General features: G+C 42.2%; 1 protein-coding gene across 1 annotated transcript in view; it reads left to right on the top strand.

The window, feature by feature from the left end:
- Positions 1-6,055: 6,055 nt before the first annotated feature.
- TH (tyrosine hydroxylase) overlaps positions 6,056-22,711 on the top strand; it is a 30,964-nt gene continuing 14,308 nt past the window's right edge. Inside the window, exons 1-5 of the mRNA XM_024208882.2 lie at positions 6,056-6,145; positions 13,750-13,959; positions 19,450-19,624; positions 21,073-21,161; positions 22,121-22,188. Of these exons, the coding sequence (XP_024064650.2) occupies positions 6,056-6,145; positions 13,750-13,959; positions 19,450-19,624; positions 21,073-21,161; positions 22,121-22,188 (632 nt within the window). The remainder of the gene's footprint in view (positions 6,146-13,749; positions 13,960-19,449; positions 19,625-21,072; positions 21,162-22,120; positions 22,189-22,711) is intronic.

Genomic DNA, 22,711 nt, shown 5'->3' with positions numbered 1-22,711 from the left:
TTGCCACAAGATAACATGGAGGTTAAGAGCTTAGAGTTCAAAAAAGGATTGTTTTTTCATATGACTAAGAATATCATCCTGTGATGGGGAATGTATTCCACACTGTCATGAAACAGACAACTAGAACTACTGAGCTCAAGGTACCTGGCCTCAGCTGGTGGGTGGGCCAGCCCCAATTATTGATCAATCCAAGCTGTGGGTTAATATCAAGAAAGGAACTTGACAGTAGTAAAGGATCTGTAGGGAAAGAGACAGGAACTCTGCAGTCACCCTCTGGGACCAGAAAAAGCCCGAGGAGGGTTGTAGGGTGTTTAAGGTTATACTGTTTGCTTGGGATTTTGTTGGAGATTCCAGGGGAAAGCCTTATGAATCTTGGCCCTGATAGAAGGGTGAGCCTAGAGAGGTTGTGAGGGAGAAGGCCAGAGTAAGGTGAAGGTAGGAAGAAGCAAGTAGTTTGAAGTAGCAGACCTTGGCTGCTGGTTATAGGGTCTCTGGGCTGGAACCCAGTATAGTAGGACAGCCCAGATCCTGTCACTGGGAAAGGTGGTTTGAAGGCTCTAAGAAGCAGACAAGGATAACAGAGAGCCCTGAGAAATGGGAGTGAGGATCCCAAAGCCCAGAGTTGGGGGCTAAGATCTGCTACAAGGTCTTGGACTTTGTTTGTTGGACTTTTCTGGTAACTTGAAAGGAGTGGACTTAAACTGTGATCTGGCCAGAGGGCCAAGTTATGGATCTGCAGGGTCGGAGCAATGGTCAGCAGGGGGTACCAATTGGGGAGAGAGCTGCTATGCCACAGCTGGCCACATGGAAGCGCTCTAGCAGTGAGTGACCTCCTTTATGCATCCCCATAGCAGGAAGGATTGGACTTTGAAAGGGATAGTGGAACAAGTAGGAAGAATGGATGAACTTCAGTGAAGTCTTTGTTTGCACGTGGATGCAAGTGATCAAGAATGAGGCAAAAGGAATACAGAAAATATAACCCAACAGGCTCATTTGATCAGTACAATATTCTTGAAAGCTTTTCTGGTAGGGTGATGTGGTTTTAAAGCCAGTACTTTTCAGAGCATTCTTTATATATAATCTTTGATTGCTTTACATTTGTCTGCTAGAGAGACATTTAAATGACACTTTGTGCTCCCAGTGAATTTATTAAAAGCCAATATCCTCTGTCCACTTGAACTGGTAGTTTAAAAATATACCATCAACTGGAGTTGTTTTTGGTGGCTGGTTTATGCCCACCATTTCCTACTAAAAGCTACTCCAAGAAAAGCTCTGCTTTTCCAAGTGTGTGGTAGTGCTAAGTTGCCAACATGAAAGTGGGCTAAGTCTTCCTTATTTAAAGGCACATATTAGACTTGTGTGGAGGATGGAAATCCCCTTTTCACAAAGGATTTGGGTTTTTCAAAATTTGGCTTCATTCCAAATCTGAGTGAAACCCCAAAATTACAAAATTCTCCATATGCAGGAGAGTTTTTAAAAGGATGTTTGGTTCATTCACAGTAGTACACATTGTAACGTATAATATAATGCAGAATAAAAATATTTAAATGGAAAGATGTTTCCGAACAAAAAAACCAAAATATTTCATTCCAAAAATGAAACTGGATGTTTTGACATTGTCAAGTCTTCCCTCCCCACCATTTCTTCCTAAATGAAATTCCAGCAAAATGAACCCAATTTCATGAAACATTTCAATTTTGACAGAACTGCATATTCTGTCAGAATATGGTTCAAAGTTTCTCCAGCCAGCTCTAATTACAGATACCTCTCCAGTTCTCAGTCTAACTATGGCTTCCTTAGTTAAACTTCCCTAGAAATAAGAGTCATACCATGGTATCATAAGAATGCATACGATAAGTTGGTCAGAAAAAGAATCTCAGAATTGTTACAGCTGAAAGAGACATATAGTCCATTCTCTTGTGCTGTCATTTAGCAGTATCCTAATACATCAAGACCATATCCCGTATCGGTTCAACAAATTATAACGTGAAGGATTCAAGTGACTTTTGATTCCATCACCTCTTTAAAAAGTTGGTTCCATTCAATGGCTGTTCTTACCACAGGTCCTCATGGGTTATATTAAGATAATTGATCTCAATTCTCCGACTTTCTTTTAACTTACAATTCACCATCACAAAGTTCTACTGCACCAAGCTGGTAAGTTCAGGAAGCATTTATAGAAGGGAGTGTTAATTCCACCTTAGGGGCTGCTCATATTCAGTTCTCTGACCCGTGTTGATGGAATAGTTTCTTGATACTGACAATGTACCTCGATATTTCCCTGTAATTGAATCTGTCCAGACAACTCAGAGGCATCATTCCTATCCTAGAGATTCTTTTTAGACATAATCAATAAGGATTGACTTCAATGGGAGTTGCACTGGGCCCTAAATGAGTAATTTCAACAAAATGTTTCTTCCCCTTAGCTTGTGATAAATCCATGGGGTGGGTGGGTATGCGCACACTCCTAGAAAAAAGGGTGAAGGACTGTAGGAATCTCCCTTCATTTTTCAGGTTAAATGTTTTCTTGGTCAGAACTTTAACTAGGGTGACCAGAGAGCAAGTGTGAAAAATCGGGACAGGGCGTGGGGGGTAATAGGCACCTATATAAGAAAAAGACGCAAATATCAGGACTGTCCCTATAAAATCGGGACATCTGGTCACCCTAACTTTAACCAAAGTGGGGGTCAAGCAAATGTATATTCAGTGCAAATGCTGGAAAAGTTTATACTTAGACAATAACTCAAATACTGAGCTCAACCCGCAGGACTGTACATCCTGTGTTCAGTGCTTGATCCAGTGAGGAAAGAAACGAACAAAGGTATCTCTAAGCCGCCTGACACACACTGCTCCCCTTCCTCCTCAAACCCCAGTCTAGCTGCTCACCAGGGATCACTTCAGCCATTGGCACAAACTAAATCAGCCTCAGGGATACTCTAATTTGTTTCTCACTCCCAGTAGCCCCAAAGTGCCATTCCAGCAGCCAAAGGTCACCGGAGCTCAGGAGCACTTTGGCCACACACCACTCCTTGCTTCTTTTTCCAAAATATTTTATGGCGTCTATAGCGTATACCTCAGTCTGCTCTCCCCTTCATACACTGCCTAGAACTATCAATGGGAGTAGCACATAGGCACTGAGCGGGAGAGTGGACTGCTTTGGTTCTATGATAAACACAATCGGACTTCAGGAAGGTGATGTAGGAAGGTTCCGAGTGCTGTCCTGCACTTCAGTTTGGTAAGTGAGACTATTTTTCATCTCACATTTCAAGCAGCCAGCGTTTAGCAGAGGGAGAACAGTAGGTTTGAGAGGCACAGAGGGGATTAGGGATGAAATTAAAGGCATGGAAAGAACTTAGTGTTCAAAACGTGAGAGAAGGGGCACGTGAAAATCAGGGAGGCAGAGGTGGCTGAGAGCTGAGGAGAGCTGGGATAGCAGACTCCCTGGCTGTTACTTTGCACATTGCTTCAGTTTTTTTACTTCTAAAGAATGGCTGTTTTGAGGCAGCACCTTCTAGGGCCACTCTCCTGCAGCAGGCCATGGCATAACCATACGTCTTCCTCAGTTTCCCTTTTCTCCACACATTCAAAGGAATATTGTCTTTCTAAAAGGCAAATTCAAATGCTTTTATTCATATAAAGTGCCCCGGTCCACAGATCCCTCATAGTAAAACCAGTTCCTCTCAAAACCGCCTAAGTAAAACAAGGGTTACCACGCAGCAGCTCTCCGATCCCATACAAAGGTCACCATTCCCAGGTCACCCACTCAAGAGTCATTAACTAGTCTACCCCAGTTCCTTTGTCCTGAGCCAAGGCCCCACTCTCCAGGCCTCCTACCTGAGAGTTCCAAGACCCACTTGTCTCCCACAAGTCTTTTCCCATAGCCCCAAGTCAGGTCTGCTGAAAGAGGGTCTCCTCAGAGTGTTTCATTGCCCCAGGATTCCTCACCTTTGATTCCTATCCCTGCTCAGAAGAACCTCCCTCCAGGACCAACCCCTGGTTCTCGGGTTCTTCCCACAGCACTCCACTCAGGTCTCTCTGCAGTGTTATGCTCCCCAGGCTTCCTTGCTGTGAGTCCTACCTCTGCTCCCTGGGACCTCCCTCTAGGATCAACTGCTTGCTTCTGGGGCCAGCTTACATTGACCATACTGGTTCTTTCACTCTTCCTTGGGACCACTTCACAAGCCTTCCTGCAGGGTTCCTCAGCTCTAGCTTCATACTCATCATCATCAGCTCATGGTTATTGCTCTCCTCCTGGTTTCCTGGTACTCATTCCCCTCAGACAACTAGCTGTCTCCTTCTCTCTCTCCTCTGCCCCCAGGCAGCTGTCATCTATCCCTTCCTGACTTCCCCACTTCTCTGGCCCAGGTGTGTTTATTTAAACCCAATTGAGAGGCAGCTATTGAGTCACAGGTGCACTGGACCCTGCTCCCCCATAAAGGGGCCAATTCACCCTCTAACAATGGTATTTGCATGTGTTTAGTGCTGGCAAGTGGAATCCAAAATGACCAAATTCAGCTGAAATTTATTTGTATTCAGTATTGGGACAGATCCTCAGCTAGTGTAAACTGGTATAACTCTGATGTCAAGGAAGCTAAGCTGCCGTACACCCGCCGATGTGCTGGTCAAAAATATCTTTGTGCACTGATACAGTTTTGTCATGCTGTTTGTACTTTCCAATTTAACTATGGTAGATGACAAACAACAAAACTGTAACAGTCAAGAGACGTCAAGAGACGTCAGGCACTTTACAAACGGGGCTTATTAAGTCTAGATCTCAGTGTGGGAGTACCCACAACACAGCAAACACCAGTGCCATTGAAACCAACTTGGCAGTTTAGTAGAGAGGCTATGGACCGGATAGGCCATCAAAACTAGACTATCATCTCTCCACTGAAGACAGTCCCTCCCAGCCAGAGTTGGGAGCCCGTTAGGGAGATAACATGAGTCTTACATTGCTGCGGCCCGTGTAATTAACAAGAGAGGGTTTCTGGGACACATCCTCAGCTAATGCAAATTGGCATAACACCATTGACTTCAATGGTGCTATGACCATTCACACTAGCTGGCCCTCTGTCTTAAGGCTTGCAAGCCAGCACACAGCATTAACACCATTTTTTAAAATGATCAGAAGTTGTTTCCAATAAGTCTTGCCCAAGAGAAAAAGGCAGTTGTAGCAGCACCAAATCCCTGAGGCAGCCCCTCAGCTGGCGTGAATTGTCATAGCTCCATGGAACTTCGAGTCATTGGGTTTGGACTAATAACGGAGCAAAACCCTGAATCCTTCTCATATTGTTCCAATTAGATTTCTTAATTTAAAATCTTCCCCCTTTCCTCCCAAGGATTCTAGTCTTATTTATGCTGGTTTTACACCAGTCTGACCCCTTTGGGCCAGATCTTCAGCTGGTGTTAATCAGTGCTGAAGTCAAGAGAGCGGTGCCTATTTACTGCATCTGGAGATCTGACCCTTTTGACTTCAGCAGAATTATTCCTGATTTACACCAGCAGGGGTGGATGTGAGCTCAGAATCAGGTCCAAAGTGGGCATGCCACATCCTATTTCATTTCTATTATTCATTATTATTTTGTTGTCTACATTATTGTACGGCTGCAGACTAAAAAGGATAGAATGGTCTGACTCTTTTTCTCCCTTGGTTTTATTCTTTTACAGCATTAAAGCACTTCAGCTCAGCGTAGCCCAAACTGGAGAAGAAAGTGGGGGAGAATAAAACACACAGGACCAAGGCGTGAACTCCATTGCAAGCAGGCAGAGAAAGAGAAACAGAGAGCGAAAGCTTTTGGGTGCAGGAGGAGAAGGGCTGATGGCTGGTTTGCAGAGGCAGGGTGTCTGCAATCTTTGTAGCAATTAGATTTAATGGGACAGAAGCGTTTTTCTCCTCCACATCCCCTCCTCCTCCTCTTCTCTCCCCCTCAGGCTAAAGGGAGGGAGGTGGGGAAGGGGAGGGGGGGATGTGAAAGGGTCTTTGACGTCAGACCTGCCCTATAAAAGCCTGGCAAGGAGAGGCAAAGCTGAGAGCAGAGCCAGTACGACAGCAAGGATGCCAACCCCCAACTCCTCCACTTCTTCAGCCAAAGGCTTCCGCAGGGCGGTGTCAGAGCTGGACTCCAAGCAAGCCGAGGCCATCATGGTAAGAACCCTCCCACCCCACCACCACCCCCCAGTAATCTCCAGAATGGCTAAAGCTGCACAAGGGACTGCAACTATAGCTAGATGGACTAACAGAATGATAACTTTATTTCTAAAGCATCACTGCACCCAGGCATCTAGGCACTCAGAGTAGGCAAATCATAAATAAAATCCAGCCTAAATAATTCATGTGCACAAACTAATATACAATAAATATAAATATTAGAAAACAAATAATCCTAACTAATAATATAATAAAACCGCCCTCTTAAACTGGAATAACTAATAGAGCGAAAACAAGACTAACAAGGAATCCCCAGGGTAAAAATGCACTTTGAAAATCTAAACACTCTCTAGGATTTTATTAATTTCACGGCACTAAGCCAAAGAGCATTCTTCTTTGCCAATTGAATGAAAACGCATGTCTGTCTTTTTTCCAGTGAAGCTACAAGGTGGTGGGAATTCAGGCAAACTTGCTAACTGTTACTATGTAATTACTGCAGGGTCTGCTTCCACCCACAGAGATTTAGGACCCCGCATGCAATATAACTATAAATGAGGGGAAAATAATAGTTCATGCTGAGTCTTAAACTACCTTTAAAATTTGAATCCAGGTGAGTTTCAGATACACTGATTCAGTTGGCCTGGCACTAGGGCCATGCAGGGCATTTTAGTTAAAAACAGTTTTGTCATCTAGCGCCAACTGATGTCTCTAGGAGACATTATAGCCAATGAGACGATAAGGCATGCAGCATCCTGTAAGATCAAACCTTGAATGCATAGTTTGTCCCTTTTCGTGGTAGTCTCCCCCTCTGCTAGATGGCTGACTGTTACAGTGGGCAATCAACTGTATGGAACAACTTCCAAATGCCCCACAGTTAGGGCACTATAGGATCTCAAGTGATAGCTTTGATTAGCACCTGCATTTGGCAAACTCAATTTAGTGCCTTCTATAGTTTGTCCCAAATACCAGTAGGTAGGAGATTGTAAAGTTTTTTTTAAAATGGATCTTACTGGGTGCAAAGAGTACGTATTGAAAATCTGGATTTCAGATAAGTTTAGAGTTTGTCTATACCGTAGAGTATATATGTGTTTTAATATCCCTTGGCTTTTCCTAGCAGTGACTGTACCATCTTTTCCCTAGCCGAGTCACATGAGAGCTTCCCCACATAAACTTCACCCCCCAAATTAAAGCTCCCCTCTTTCCTACCACTTTCCAGAACCACATATATTAGACATGGATAGAAAAGACATTTCTAGAATCACCGATATTTGACATGGAAAGAAAAGAAAGAGAGATGAGGTCATCTATCCAATACATAATTGTTGTTTAATATTGTGTGTAAAACTGGATTTGACTTCTGATATGTTATTTGCAGGGGATGGAGCTTTCCATTCTCTGCTCTCGGTACTTTGCTGACCCACTCTTGCCTCTGCTCTATGCAATGCTATGTATTTTGTAAAATCAACTACTGTGCAAACAACAAAAAAGTTTCCTAGACACTGTAGCATGCTAGGAAAGAAAGGAAGGAGAGTTAGGAAATGAAGAGGTAAGCATGATTTCTGTAATACACAATCATAGAAAACCATGGGAGTTTCCACATCTCACTTTGGCATTTTCCAACTGGCACATAGGGAACTACAAGGTAGTTAACTCTTAGAACCCTTTTAGTAGAGATGCAACTTGTACCAGCAAAAGAGTGCTTTGGCTGGCGTAGTAGTGAACTCTTAGAACACTGGCACTTTCCAGATTGCCAGTCAAATGAATGCTTAGAAGAACACCCCTCTGTCTATGGTCACAGCAGGAGCTGACAATGAAGGGGCGTTTATTTGGTGCTGTAATACAATTCATGTGGGTATTTAGTCTTTAAATGACAAACGTGACATTGAATGGTCTTGTTTATCAGGTGTATTAGTGATAGCAATACTGTCTCCTTCATGGCACCCTGGGAAGAGAGCATAGAAAAGCTAACAATGAAATTGTGTTAGATTGTCTCCTTTTGTCCCTTTTAGTGACTCTCTCCCTCCGCCCAAATGGCTAATTTAAAAATTGAGCCGGACTGCTGAGGGGAGCACTTTAAGTACTGTTTTGCCAAAGCTGCTGCTCCTGGATTATGATAGACCCCTCCCCCACACACACACCTTTTTCACTCCATTTTCAGCACTGAGAAGCTTATATCAGACTTCAAGTTATTTCAAAACACCGTTGCCTTCGAAGGGAAAGGGACTTGGAAAAGCTCAGAACGAAATTGTTAAGCTTTAATAACAGATGGCAAATCTGAAATGCACATTTAAGACTGTCTTTTCTTTTTCAGTTTATCCTTTTTACTGCACCTTTAGCAGAAGGTTTCCACATTCCCATTATTCATTAATCAGATTTATATCAACTGAGGCTCTGCCCCTGCATTTTTGCTATTTATTGAGTGGGCCCAGATTTTTAAAGCTATTTCGATGTTGCTGTGCTTAGCATCGCAACATCTAACTGATTTAGGCATCTAAATCTCTTTTTCAAAAGGGATTTAGGCACTTAAGAGTCTAAATAATAATAATTTTAATTAATGGAGATATCCTATCTCCTAGAACTGGAAGGGACCTTGAAAGGTCATCAAGTCCAGCCCCCTGCCTTCACTAGCAGGACCAAGTACTGATTTTGCTCCAGATCCCTAAGTAGCCCCCTTCAAGGATTGAACTCACAACCCTGGGTTTAGCAAGTCAATGCTCAAACCACTGAGCTATCCCTCCCCCAACACACTCTCAGAGACAACTAATGGATTTAGACTCCTATGTGCCTAAATCCCTTTTGAAAGTGAGATTTAGATTCCTAAATCATTTAGGTGTTGTGATGCTGACCGCAGCAACATCTATATAGTTTTAAAAATCTGGACCTGTGTGTCTGGGACAAGCTGTCATCTTGTTTCAGTTTTTTAACATCCTGTCAGTGATCTGTTCCCTGTCCCACATACGCACTCTGTTCTAAAGGAGCTGTTGCATTTCCTTTATTATGATGATGATCATGCAACAGGACCCTACTGTGCTTGGCGCTGTACAAAAACAGAACGAAAAGACAGTGCTTGTCTCAAAGCATTGAGGATCTAAGCCTTGTCTACACTAAAAAGGGTTTGACGATATAACTGTACCGTCAAACTCTCTTACAGGAGATGCAGCTTATACCAGCAAAAAAGTGCTTTTGCTAGTATTGTTTATATCAGTTTCTGAACAAAATAAGCTATACTGGCAAAAGGAAATAATGACACAATATAGATCAGTATGCTAGGCTACAGTAAATGTTCTTAACAAGTAAAATCCTCTCTGTTTCCTAGATTCTTGAAAATTATAAGCAGGGAGAAAGCTAAGTTGCTGTGGTTACTCAAACTCAGAAGGCCATACTCTGGCATCTTTACTCACACCAAGTCATCCCGCTGAGTTGCCACAATTTCAAAGGGGCTGTTGGAGGAGTAAAGTACCACAAAATGTCAATCATGGATTCACAATCTAGTCCAGAATAAGCAACCTGATGCTTAACAGAACAAAAGAAATGTTTTTACTGTAGTAAGAATTCTAAAATACACGAGATGAACTAATCTGCAAGCTGATTCAAAACACACCTTTCAACAATGACTTCTAAAAAAAACAAGCATTACTGGGAGAACAGTCAGTGTGGAAAGAGGAATCAATTTTGTTTGTGTGTATCTAATTTGCAATTGGTAATGAAAACCCTCTGCAACTGTATTGAGTCACAACTTAACCTCTTTGGGAGTAAATAACAATCTAAAAAAATAGCAAAGAGGAGGGTAAAGAGAGAGAGACCAGTGTGATGGAAAGCTAGCAAACAGACGGAATAGAGTAAGCCATGGAGATAGCAGGCAAATATTACCTCCCCCAGACCCTTCCAAACAAAATCTAGTATCTTGTTAACTTACCCAGACATACTAGGTGAACGTTCAGGTGACTGCCTGCCAGCTGCTAGGATGATTCTACAGTTCTTTCTAGTAGCCAGATGTAGAGGAGGAAGGGAAACAAAACGGATTCCCTTTCGATCCAGTGCAGTCTGCTGCACATCCGTGAAGCCAGCCTTAATCATGCAGAGGAGGAGGTGTCATGTAATAAGTTTTAGCAAAGCTGCAGTGTCAATGTCTGATTATGTTGGGGACTGAACGCCAGCATAACTCACCGAATGGAAGCAACTTGTGTCAAGTGGATGTTTATCAATGATCTGATCTGCTTATTCTAGTCTGATTTTCATACAACACATGATCATGCTTTCAGAGCCCTTTCCAGTTGTCCATTAGACTCTGTGATTTATATCTCTCATGTGTGGTTCTTTCCTTCTTTCTCTTTTTCTCTACTCAGCCAAAGCTAAAGTTTGTTGAACTTCAGGGAACAGGGCAAGATGCAGCTTTTTGTTAAAGCATTGCTTGACTTGGACCATTGAGGAGGTGATTTGTTACAGATGGTGGGTGTTGCACAGGGGTGTTTGTTCCATCTATCGTGGGAAGTTTAAATTAATTTGATTAACTTTAAACACTTCTGATGGGATTTAAACCGGTGCTTAACTGCTTCCAAAATGGGGATGCTTTCTTCAATTGAGACGTAATATATTTGTTAGATGAGTTTTCTGTTTGGACATGAACACATACCCAGTCCTCCATACCCATTGAGGACCTGATCATGCAGATAACCTGTGATGATTTGTTCAAACGTGTTTATACTGCAAGGAACAAACGTGTGACGAGCTTCAAATATCATCATATAAGGGAATCTATAATAAAAAGTACTGGGGGTAGGTGCATGGGTTGATGTATAAAAATATGCAGCACAGAAAATTATATAAGTGCTTGTGTTTAAAATATCAGAGGGGTAGCTGTGTTAGTCTGGATCTGTAAAAAGCAACAAAGAGTCCTGTGGCACCTTATAGACTAACAGACATATTGGAGCATAAGCTTTCGTGGGTGAATACCCACTTCATCAGAGGAATGTGTTTAAAATGTGAGAGGAAAGCTTTGAGACTGGCTGCATAAAAGATGCATGCATGATTTTAAAAGAAAATACACCTGGGTAAGTGGAGGAAATTAAAAATACAAAAAAGGCTAAATGGTAGAGCTGGTTTAAATTTTGCAAGATTTTTTTTTTTTAATTTCCCCCCAAAACCTTTTGGGAGAGTTATGGACATTTTTGAAATATTTTCAATGGAAATTAACTGAAAAATGTAGCCATCTGGGTTTTAGTCTCTTGGTGTTAGTCTTCTTTGTGTTTCTTCATAAGTCATGTCTTCTTTTTGTCAGGCTCAGTTGTCATCATTCATCATCAGGTTTGGGGGAGTGGTTAGGATGAGTTATATGGTAGGATTCTTTTGACAGTTTAAAGGGTTTTTTTTATTTTGAAAACTTCCGATTGTGATGTAGAAAATGTTCAATTTTTTTGAAGGAAAAAACACAAATTATCAATGAGAGAGAAAATTTCTCTATTATGAAAACAAATGGAAGGTAAATGCTTTCAAATTTGTTAAGAACTCTTTTTTCAACAGGTGAGTGAGGTTTGCACCTAGCTCTACTAATTAAATGAAGGCACTTGAGTAGGTGGGGAGAAAAAGGAAGTGAGAGATTTTATAAAGCTTTAAAACCAGACTTTAGTGTATTACCACCCACCTAAGGAAGCTCACATATACCCATCTGTAGGGGAGCAAAATATTCAGTGACTGTTTATTGTACGCAGGACTAATCTTTACTAGTCCTCCTGTTGGCATATTCAACACATCTGGAGAACTATGGGTGGGCAAACCTCAAAAAGTTCAGAGATTTTTCAATACAAGAGGAAAGAAGGGCTTGTGTTTGAGGTCCTGAATTGGGACTCAGAAGAACTGGCTTCAGTTCTTGCTCTGTGACAGATTTCCTGTGCAAACTTGGGCAAGCTACTTAAGCTCGCTGTGCCTCAGTTCCGGATCTCTAAAATGGGGATAATATTTCACTTCTCCCAATCTTTGTCTGCCTTGTCCATCTAGATTGGAAGCTTTTTTAGGGTAGGGACTTTCTTACTGTGCTTGTAAAATGTCTAGCTAAATTGGGTCCTGAGCTGAGTTGGAGCCTCTATGTGCTACGGTCATACAAATAAAAGTTTCCATTTGGAAAAGCACCCAAAAGTTTGGGTTATTGTCACCATCTTATCTGAACTAGACAAACCTGTTATGCCTGCAAACTTGGGCTGGGAACAGGTTTTCTCAGGAGCTCACAATGCTTCCTGTTTCCAGCCTGGCCAGAATAGCTGAAATAACTTTTCTTCTTCTACTCTTCCCTGCAATCAGGGAGCTCAGAAATAAAGAGAATTTCAAATGTGGGGTGAAGATTCAGTTTGGTTTTATTTTATTGCTTAGCCTATTCGTACTCTGTTGCTAAGTCTTGCCCTGGGAAGGAGGTATATTACCAGCAGTGTGCTGAGGCCAGTCTGACTAGTCATGGCTGGGATGGATTTACAGCATTTCTGGTCAGACCAAACAAAACATCATGAATGTATGATCCCATAATGACTAGTAGACACAGGCTTGGTGGGAGTTTACAGATGGACCATCTCGCTCTCTTATAATCCAGTTTAGGGCCATTTCAGATGGATTTGAAACTATTATCTCTGATAAGAGTGGTGTTAAAAAAAAACAAAAAACCCAAGGGAGCCTATAAAAGATGCTATTTGCAGGCCCAAAACCTCCACAGACATACCCCTGCCTCAGTGTTTGGGAATGCGCATAAGACACACACACACAAAACAGATAGATCAATTTCTCTACTGGTGTAAATGGATCTAGCCCAATTACATCAACAGAGAATGGGGCCCAAGATCTGTTTTTGGTGGCAGTGAATAAAAGGATCATAAGTAAAAGGTGGTTGGGTTGGCATATTCGCTCTGCACTGGAACCTACCACAGCATGAGAGGACTAACCCAGTAAGGCATTGGGAACCTGTGATTCCCATTGAAACCAATGCGAGTTGAAGGTAGTCAGCTCCTTGAAGTAGGCACTTGTGAGATCCGGACTCCTGCCTCCAGTAGAGGCCAGGGTTTAAATCAGTGTGTCTCAAAGCTCTAGAAGAAGCTTCTTTATCATGAAACAACACACGAAAACAATAGAATCCATAGTGCCCATAGCAAAAATCCAGGCTCAACCTTAGTAATACAAGAAATACACTCTTTTGGTTAGCTATGGTACGGAGTCTAAACTGGGGAATCTGAACTGCAAAGGTGACTTGCCTCAATCTGCATCCAGAAGAAAAGGAGTGACTCACTAGGGGCTTGAATCAGTCAATGGGCGACTTTCCATTGACATCAATGGGCAAGAGATCAGGCCATACTTACAAAAATGTCTATGACTACTCTGCCACCTGAATTATTTGGATCATGTTTTGCAGTGGAACAGTTCCAGTACCTGACTACACTTACTGCCAAATTCAGAACCTTGAAAAGAACGTGGACCCAGACTGAGGTTTGCAGAGCCAGATTGCTCTAGTTGCTCTGCTAGTCCTTCAAGGAATGTTACAATGGGGATCAGGTGGTGGGAGTCCCATTGTTCCTCGGTTGTCTTAAGGAGAAGATTGCTGCTTTTTAACTCTGCTCTCCTTCCAGTCTCCACGGTTCATTGGTAGACGGCAGAGCCTCATCGAAGATGCCAGGAAGGAGAGAGAAGCTGCTGCAGCAGCAGCCGCCACTGATGCTGCAGAGTCCACAGAAACAATTGTCTTTGAGGAGAAGGATGGGAAGGCCATGTTGAACCTTTTCTTCATGCTTAAGGGAGCGAAGACTTCATCGCTATCCCATGCACTTAAAGTGTTTGAGGTGAGTGGCTAACCTCCTGTACTGCACTCAATGAAAACTGCATTTGATGTGGGTGGAAGGTCTGTTACTGTAGCATGGGGGAACATTGCCAACTCACCAAAATTCAATTGGATAAGGGTCTAGTTTAAAGCCTCCCTAGTATGAATTATTGATTTAATTCTTCGGGGCTTAACTGGATGAATTCAAATATTGATGGTTACATTAACTTAAGTAGTACACTCTATTCATTTACTGGTGTCTCTATCACACTCTTTCCCAGGGAGACCAATACGAATGAGACAGACCCCTTGCCTGACAATGCTGTGGTTGTAATTCCAGGCTCTGGAATTGCCTTTGCTTGAACATTGCCCAGAGTGAGCCAGTACCCAGCACAACTAAACTGTGGATTTGTATTCACCTCTGATTCTCATGGTGCCCTCTAATGACCCGCACTCTGCACTGTTGTCCACCTTTATGGCAATCCCTGAAACACTTCAGAGACTGCAGAGTTTGGACAGATTGCAGATGAACCATGCAGCTCCCTCACATAGCCTCAGTCACCCCCTTGCTCAAGGCTCTGCCCATCTCTGAATCATATCCCCACTGAACTTCAGCCAAAGTGACTGGACCAGCTTCAGCATAGACATAAATCAGCATAGTGCCCATTAATGTCAATGATACTTACTTATCCCAGGGATGAGTTTGGTCCATAAACTTTCAAAAGTTGCATTGATTTCCTTCATTACTGCATCCTGAATATGCCCGTGACAAGAAGCATTTCTTACCACTGTATACAATTGCATAGGGAGATGATAAATAATTGGGCTTTCCCAGTCAAAAGTAGCATTATCTATGATATTGGTACCATGGATAGAAGCTCACCTAGGTAAGTGCTGCTTATTTAGCCAGTCGTCAAAGATAATGACTTGAATTTATATAGTACTTTTCATGCAGAAATTTTCAAAAGCAGATTACAAATCATGAGCCTGAGTCTCTTCATTTATATTGGTTTAATTCCATCGTCTTCTGTGGTGTGAATGAGAGGAGAATTCTGTCGTATGTGCATGTATGTGTGTGCGTAACACCTTAGTCCCCAGTGAAATGCAGCCACTTCTGGGGGTGAAACCTGACCAATACACAGCAACACTGCAAAACAGCTGAGGACAGGTAGAAAAGAAAAAATATTCAGTTGAATTTGTGTGTATGTGTGAGGGGGGAGTTTAGTTGTAATTACCCACACTGAAATTTGATCAGGACACCTCCTCTAATCTTATGGAAAGCCGCTTGGGATCTTTAAGGACTGCAAGTGGCCTTGTATCTCTTGTGAAAGGATGGGTGGAAGCAGGATAGAAATGTACCAATTTACAGTATTTAACACTGCGTTCCTGTAGCATATTGCCTTTGCAGTGGGATCAGTGGACCAGAAGTGCTCCATAAGGCAAGCATTTGAGAGCCCTGCTGGTCTTGGTCACAGTTGCTGTCTCTTTCCAGGAAGTTTGCGGCTGTCAGAAAAGGCTCAGAAGCGCATCAACAACAGATTTCAAATGCAATTTACTACTTCTCTGGTATGAAATGCAAAGTGATTCTCATCCCGTGAATTTTACAGGGTCCTGCACTTAGTAGATGTGGGTGATATTTATTTTACACTGTGTGTGTGTGTGTGTTTATGTATAAAATATATTCCAAGGCAGCAGAGAACAATTTAAAAAGTCCAGCAAGAACTCAGGGTGGCTTTTATTCAAATGGCACCTGATTCCTCTTGGGGCAATTTACTCACTGCATGAGGAGCTCTCTCAGCGGAAGCGCTCTCTCAGCTTGACATAGAGAAGGTTTTTTTTTAAAAAAGCCACAAGCGTGTCAAGTTACAACAGGGGAAGATTCATTTCTCAGATCCCTCTGGCAATGCAGGTACAAGATATGAAAACAGACGGGTGTAATGACATTTGCCTCATCATGAAACAGGCTGCAGGGAGGCTGGTTTCACTCTGCTGTATGCGTTGCATGCAGCCAACACATAGGTAATGCAATCAGAGCTGTCAGATTAATGCTAAGGTATTGATTATTGGGGGACAATGTAATAGAGAGGTGGGTAGGTACATTTAAAAACATGGTCCTAAATTGAATTTATCCATGACATTGCCTCCGTTCCTTCTTCTTGTTCTGCCTCTGATTAACTAAAAATCACACCCTTTCCTCTACTGAAGAACTCAGAGATTCGGAAAAGACTGGGTCATCACCCAGAGAAATGGGTTTGCAAGGGCCAGATTTCCATGTACCAGGGAAAATATCCAGGAAGCAGTCAGAACCCTCCTGTGGATGCAAAGGGCCAATCCCCCTTCTCCACTCTTTATCTCTGAGTGAATTAAGTGTTGGTGAAAGATGCCAAATTGATATCCCTGAAGACCAAGCAGTGCTCAGGTACAGCATAGGCAGCTGCAGAGCAAGCTTCCCATAGCATGCCTCTATCCTTTCCCTTTGCCCTAGCTGGAGGGACCACCTCTAGGACTGATATAATTTCAGTCGTCATTCCCCACTGAGATGCCAGTTGTGGAAGTGAGCTTGATGACATCAACATCTGTCCCCAGGACTGAGGCCACCAAACCCATTTCACATAGGTCATTCAACAGCAATCAGATTAACTCTCAGTTGTTACCAACCTGAGGCTTGACTCAATCCTGTGACCTAGAGGTGAAATCTTGCTCATGGCACCAGCCTCCCCAGAGCCACCCCATCTGCTTCCAGATTTTGTCATGGAGTGGGACATAGGCATATCTATTTTTCCCTCCTTTTTCCTTCTGTCTAATCAGAGACTGGTTTAGCTGGTCCAACTTGGTCTTTTTTGTGCCACTGCTGTAAGCCTGTGATCAGAAAGGCAGCTAAAAGCAATGCCTTGGACAGCCAGATGTTGGTATAAGTTTCCCGGGTCTTGAAGTGGCTAATAAGACCATGTGCTGTGCTTGTTTTTTGTTTTTTGTTTTTTTTTAAAACTCAGAGAGGACACAAGTAAGATTAAACACCAGAGATAGAAGCTGCATTTTCTATCTTTGCTGTTCTTTTTTCTCCCCCCCTTTTACTTGTGTTCATTTTGTTATGTCTGAAAGGAAGCAGGATCAGACTTTGACAACCGAAGCAATAACAGCTAGAGCCCAACCAACTTCTGCTCTTTTCCTCAGAAGGACAGATATTGCCACCTATAATAGCATCTAAACGACTGTCACAGAAGGCTTTTTTTCCCCCTTCTAAAGACTCCCTACTTCTAAAGGGAAACGGAACAATGAATGTTAGAATAAAAGCCTTACTTAACACTTAAAATTTCTGATGGTTTACCTCTTTCTCTTTCTTTTCTGTATCTTTAATAAAATGTTTTTTAAAATTAATAAAGTGTTTGTCATGGTGAGGTCTCTGTATACCAAACTGTTTTAAACTGTTTAATGTTGGAGAGTTCCAGGGTCATGTTAACACCTTTAACTCTTTGGGTTCCTTTATTCCATCTAAATCAATCATTTCAGTTCATGTGCTAAAATGAAGCCTGTTTTCCTATAGCCAAATGCCTGGGGAATAAGCAAAAAAATGTGATAGCTTGAGTTAAAAGTCTAGCTTGCACCTGCATTCAGTTAGTCTGGAGACAGCAGAGAAAATGGGCCACTCGAGTGCTGCTAGTGAGAAACAGACTAATTTATAAGCTAGTTAAACTCTATTAAGATGTCTGACTTTTGGGGTCTCTCTTTCATGTTTAATAAAAGAATTAGAATGATGGGACAGATCCGCACCTAGTGTAACTCATCTTAGTTCCATTTAGCTTCAATGGAGTTATGCCAGTTGATACCTGTTGTTGGGGATCTCATAGTGGGTGCTTTGGGATTCTCCAATACACTAAAAGATGTTCCCAGCAGCACACCTAGCTCTGTCACTGAGATTGGAGGGTAGGGCATGAGGCCAAGTTCCAATTCTTCTCAAGAAGCAAGATGTTCCAATGGCAGCATGAACACTGGCTGATCTCCCATGATGCTGCTGCCTTCCCTTTGTTGCGTAATAAAGATAACAGGAGACAAAGGAGGAACCTTTCCAGTTATTTATGATTTCATAAGTGTCTAGTAATTAATTCCAAATGGAGCTGAAGGAAGTTACTTATTAGTTCTACCATGTATCAGGAGTCAAGGTATTGGAAGGGAAGCTAAACCAATCACAATGCTCTGTGAGCCAGCCCAATGGCCAAGCAGTATCACAACCTGTTAACATGCTGGAGATTAGAGTGAGAATATTGCTTCCAGGCTAAGAGGGGATGGGAAGACAGGGGAAGTAGCATGCAGACCTGCTGGTTCATATGGCTGGTGAGAAAGGACAGAGGTGGTGGATCTTAATATTATTTTTTAGAGATGCCGATAGCTTTTTTGACAAGAGTCTGTGAAGGAATTTCCTTGACTGAGATATAGTAGCTGTGGTATAAGATCCTTAAGGAATTCAGAGGAGATGGGTGTAATGCATGAAAAACTGTCTGTGTGTTGGAAAGAGAGAGCAACTCTGCGTGTTTGATCCTGTAGCTCCTTCAGAGAGAAAAGACGACTCATAAATGATGTATAGCATTGACAGTTTCTTCACTGTCTTTATTTCAGCACCTTGGCCAGTGCACAGGACTGACACTGCCTGGTAGATGAAAGCTAGCTCCTCACTTCGCATTTTGCTTCCTTTGGGGTAATAGTGGCTGAAATCCACACCCATAATAGGCATTTGAGAGATATTAAGTGTATTGGTGGAATGTCACTTCCTTGTGTGTACTGCAGCTGTTCAACATAAGTAATAAGGTTCTGCAACTACAACAAATTGCAGCCATTTGTTTGCACACTCTGAGCTGAGAGCTGGTGCCTCATCACTTCGATAACAATTAGAACAGTTTGAGGAGGGCAATATTCCATGTACAGGAAATGCCGCCATTTAGAAATTACTTTTTACCCGAGTCAGAGTGAAAAGCCAAAATAGAGAAAAAGTTATTTAAAAAATTCTGAAAATTTCAAGTAGGAAATGCTAATTTTTGACATTTTAAATTGAAGCAAAATTTTTTCAAATCACCATTTCAAAATGAGACATTTTGTTTCAAAATAATTTCTCATTTTGATTTTCCCAATTGAAGAATTGAAAAATATGTCACCATGGTTCACATTTTCTTGCGCAAAATTTTTGACATTACAAAATGTGGTTTAATCTTGCAGAAAATGTCCATTATGATTTAGTGGCATTTTGTAATGGGAAAATGTTTCAGTCATAGAATTTCAACCTACTCACGTTACAGTATACGAAAGGGATGGAATTAACAGGAAAGTGTCCTGTTCTGATTTCAGGCGTTCCTAGCTCAGGATCAGAAATACCCATGCTCCTACCCTGCAGACATCCTGGAAAGAGTTTGTGTTTCTGGACTTTCTCCACTTTAATTTCACCCGTTGGAAAGTTTGCAATGCAATGTTATCAGAGCCTGTATTTTTATATTATATCTTTCCCCTCTTCCACCCTCTAAAGACATTTGAAGCTAAAATTCACCACCTGGAGACAAGGCCCAGCAGGAAACCTCGGGCAGGGACCACTGAGCTGGAATATTTTGTACGGTGTGAAGTCCATAGCTCCGATGTCAGCACTCTCATGAGCTCCATCAGAAGGGTGTCAGAAGATGTGAGGAGCACTAAGGAAGACAAGTGTAAGGAACTTGCAGCTGTTTTTTTTCCCCCCAAGTCTAACATAAAGATTGAACTTTAGAAACTGTGGCACGGGGATTTCAGCACTCACATGCCAGGAATCTGAATAGACTAGACTAGACTAGACTACTCCTCCCAGCAAGCTCCTCAGATCCCATCTTTTCTCTCTCACCTTCTCCCCTTTCAAGAAGTGTCAGATTCCTTCTTCCAGGTCCAAATAGCAACAGGATTAGAAATGTAATGCCCAATACCTAGTACTGTACAGCTTCCACCCTGCTTATTCTAGCCAGTTGTCTGTTTTACATTTCTGACCTTTCTACCCATGTGTCAGTAACCCCACATGTGTTTGGAGGGTGCTCTTTCTACACCAGTGAGACACCAGTGACCAATTGCTTGTCTCTACGGATTAGTAACATGAATGTTAGTTGAGCAAGAATTCTACTTTGATACATCACTAAGGTCAGAGGATTTCTCTCTTCCTCCCATTTTGATTCCTGGAGCAGCCATTAGGTGGGTGGTAAGGGTAAGGGTGGAGGTTCATCAGAAAAAGTCAATAAGAGCTTTAATTTTTTCCTGGCGAGATGCCAGCACTCCAAGAATTGGCAAGTGATTTAAACATGATATAAAGGCTGAGGCAATATTTGGGCTAGATAGGGAACAACTCTGGCTAAATGTGCCCAACAGATACAAACAGAAAGGAGAGCAGAAGATGGGGATGATGGGAAAGTGATCAGTCATGTGGGCTTTCCTTACTATACCTGGCATCCGAAGATCATGTGCCTGGGGTCCTGGGTATCACCCTGCTAATCTGGGGCCATTATTATCTCCCTGCATTCCTTGTAATTCCGTCCCTTCAGTGTTAGCTGATCAGTGCTGCATCATCTCTCTCTGACCTAGCGATGCAGGTGAATAGCCTGGTCCAAGTCATTGGATGATGGTTCCCTATGTATATACAAGCCTGGGAAGGCTGGTAAAATGGATTTGTTCCCTTACCACCTAATCCTTGATGTACCTAAGCTTCATCAACAGAAGCGGTGAGAGGTGTGTGGGGGTCATGCAGGATCCTAGGTGTCTTACAGTGATCATATATTATTTTACCCTGGGGAGGGTGAAGCTGCTATGAGTGAAAGCCACATTTTTTCCTAGTGGTTTCCTAGTATCAGAAAATGTCATTGTGCTGGGAGGTTGAAAGGGAAGTCATGTTTGCTCATGTGATGGAGGTCACTTTATTATGTCTGGCTGTGGGATAGATGTACCATAGGAAGGGATCATGGGCAGTCATGGAGCATAGCCATTGAAGCACAGTGGTGTCATGTGCAATTAAATCATTTGGAATTGTTTATGCATGTGCCACATCAGGTCATGTGTGAGCTATGACCTTATCTCCTCCACTTGGCATGAGATATACTTAGCTCAACATTCACTTCTATGGTCTTATTTCTCTTTACAGTTTACTGGTTTCCAAGAAAAATCTCTGAACTGGACAAGTGTCACCACTTGGTCACCAAGTTTGACCCAGACTTGGATTTGGATCATCCGGTGAGTTGGTGTGTTCAGACATATTCTCACTTTCCAGCCTCGTGTCTTCCAACAGAAACAGGGAAATGGAAAGCACCGGTGATTGGAACTGGTTGGGAATTTTTTGACAAAATGTTTTTCCATCAGAAAATGTTGATTCTGCAAAACCATAACTGTTTTCAGGAAAGGGTCCATTTGGACTAATTTTTCATTTAAAAAAAATGTTAAAATACAAAAAGATCAAAATCAAAAGGAACTGTTTTGATAGACTTGAACCAAAACTTTCGTGGGATAGTCAGGGTCATGAATATTTTTGAGATTCTGACTTTTCATCCAAATTGGGAAAGGAAAGCTTTTTAAAACGTCAACCATTTTCCTAGGATGGGAAAACCATTTCTGGCCTAGCTCTACCTGTAATCCCACTTTGTCTATCGCCCTGTAGCCAGTACAGGTTTAGTTCTTGCAGGATACTGTATTCCTCAGTGCTTTGTCTAGTCTAGTTTGATCAAGAGATGGGGCTTCTACTACATTCCTAAGGAGATTATTCCTCAGTCCAAAAGATCTCACTTCTGAGGAAATTTTCATGGCTATCCAGCCTAAATTTTAACTGGTTCTGTTTCAGAATTGGTTTCCCAGAGATGGAGTAGAGATGTCTTGTGTTTGGCTTGATGGACCTGGCTTCTCAGAAAATGAATAGACAGGACATACACTGGATTGGGGCAGGGCCCAATTCCTCCACCTAGAAGGAGAATACAAAGCTCTCACTTTGAGATGGGGAATGGAGTTACCTATGGGTATGAAAGGAGGGGCCTCTGTTGTAATGAGGGGCAGTTGCTAGCTGTTAATGTGTGGGTGTGTATATCTCCCTCACCATTGGGCCTATATTAAGTGTGTGTGTGGTGGTGCGGGAAATGAGAAAACTTTCCTGTATGAAATGTTAACTAACTTAAACACTTGTTCTCTGTTCCCTTTTGTCACAGGGATTCTCTGACCAAGCATACCGGCAGCGAAGGAAAATGATAGCAGAAATTGCCTTCCACTATAAGCAGTAAGACACTTTCCAAACGTATGTGCAGGAGCAATTTCATACCACAGTGCCACCTGCTGGGAACTCATTATGCTACTTCCATAAATCTGTCTTCTATCAACTTATCTTCTTCTCTATTCATTATTTTGCCCTTCCATTCTCCCTTTCCAATTTCTTTTCTCAGGTCCTCTGCTCCCTGCACTCATTTCAGCTTCCTCCCATGTTTAAAAATCTGCATGTTCATTAATTCATAGATGTTAAGGCCAGAACAAACTTGCTGCATAATACAGGCCATAGAACTTCATGTAGTAATTTCTGCATCAAGCCCATAACTTTAGTCTGAGCTAGAGCATCTCTGTTAGAAAGATAGCCAGTCTTGATTTAAAGACTTCAAGAAATGGAGAAACCACCCCCATCCCTAGGTAAATTGATCCAATGGTTAATTACTCTCACTGTTAAAAATGTGTGTTTAAAGCTAAACAAATTCAATCTAGAAATAAGCTTTCAACCACTGGATCTTGTTAGACCTTTTTCTGCTAGATTA

The sequence above is a fragment of the Terrapene carolina genome, unplaced genomic scaffold (genome assembly GCF_002925995.2).
Source record: "Terrapene carolina triunguis isolate 2854851 unplaced genomic scaffold, T_m_triunguis-2.0 Scaffold171, whole genome shotgun sequence".
In the NCBI taxonomy this organism is placed as follows: domain Eukaryota; kingdom Metazoa; phylum Chordata; order Testudines; family Emydidae; genus Terrapene; species Terrapene triunguis.
Note: the sequence above shows the minus strand (reverse complement) of the source record. Positions and strands in the feature narration are given on the sequence as shown.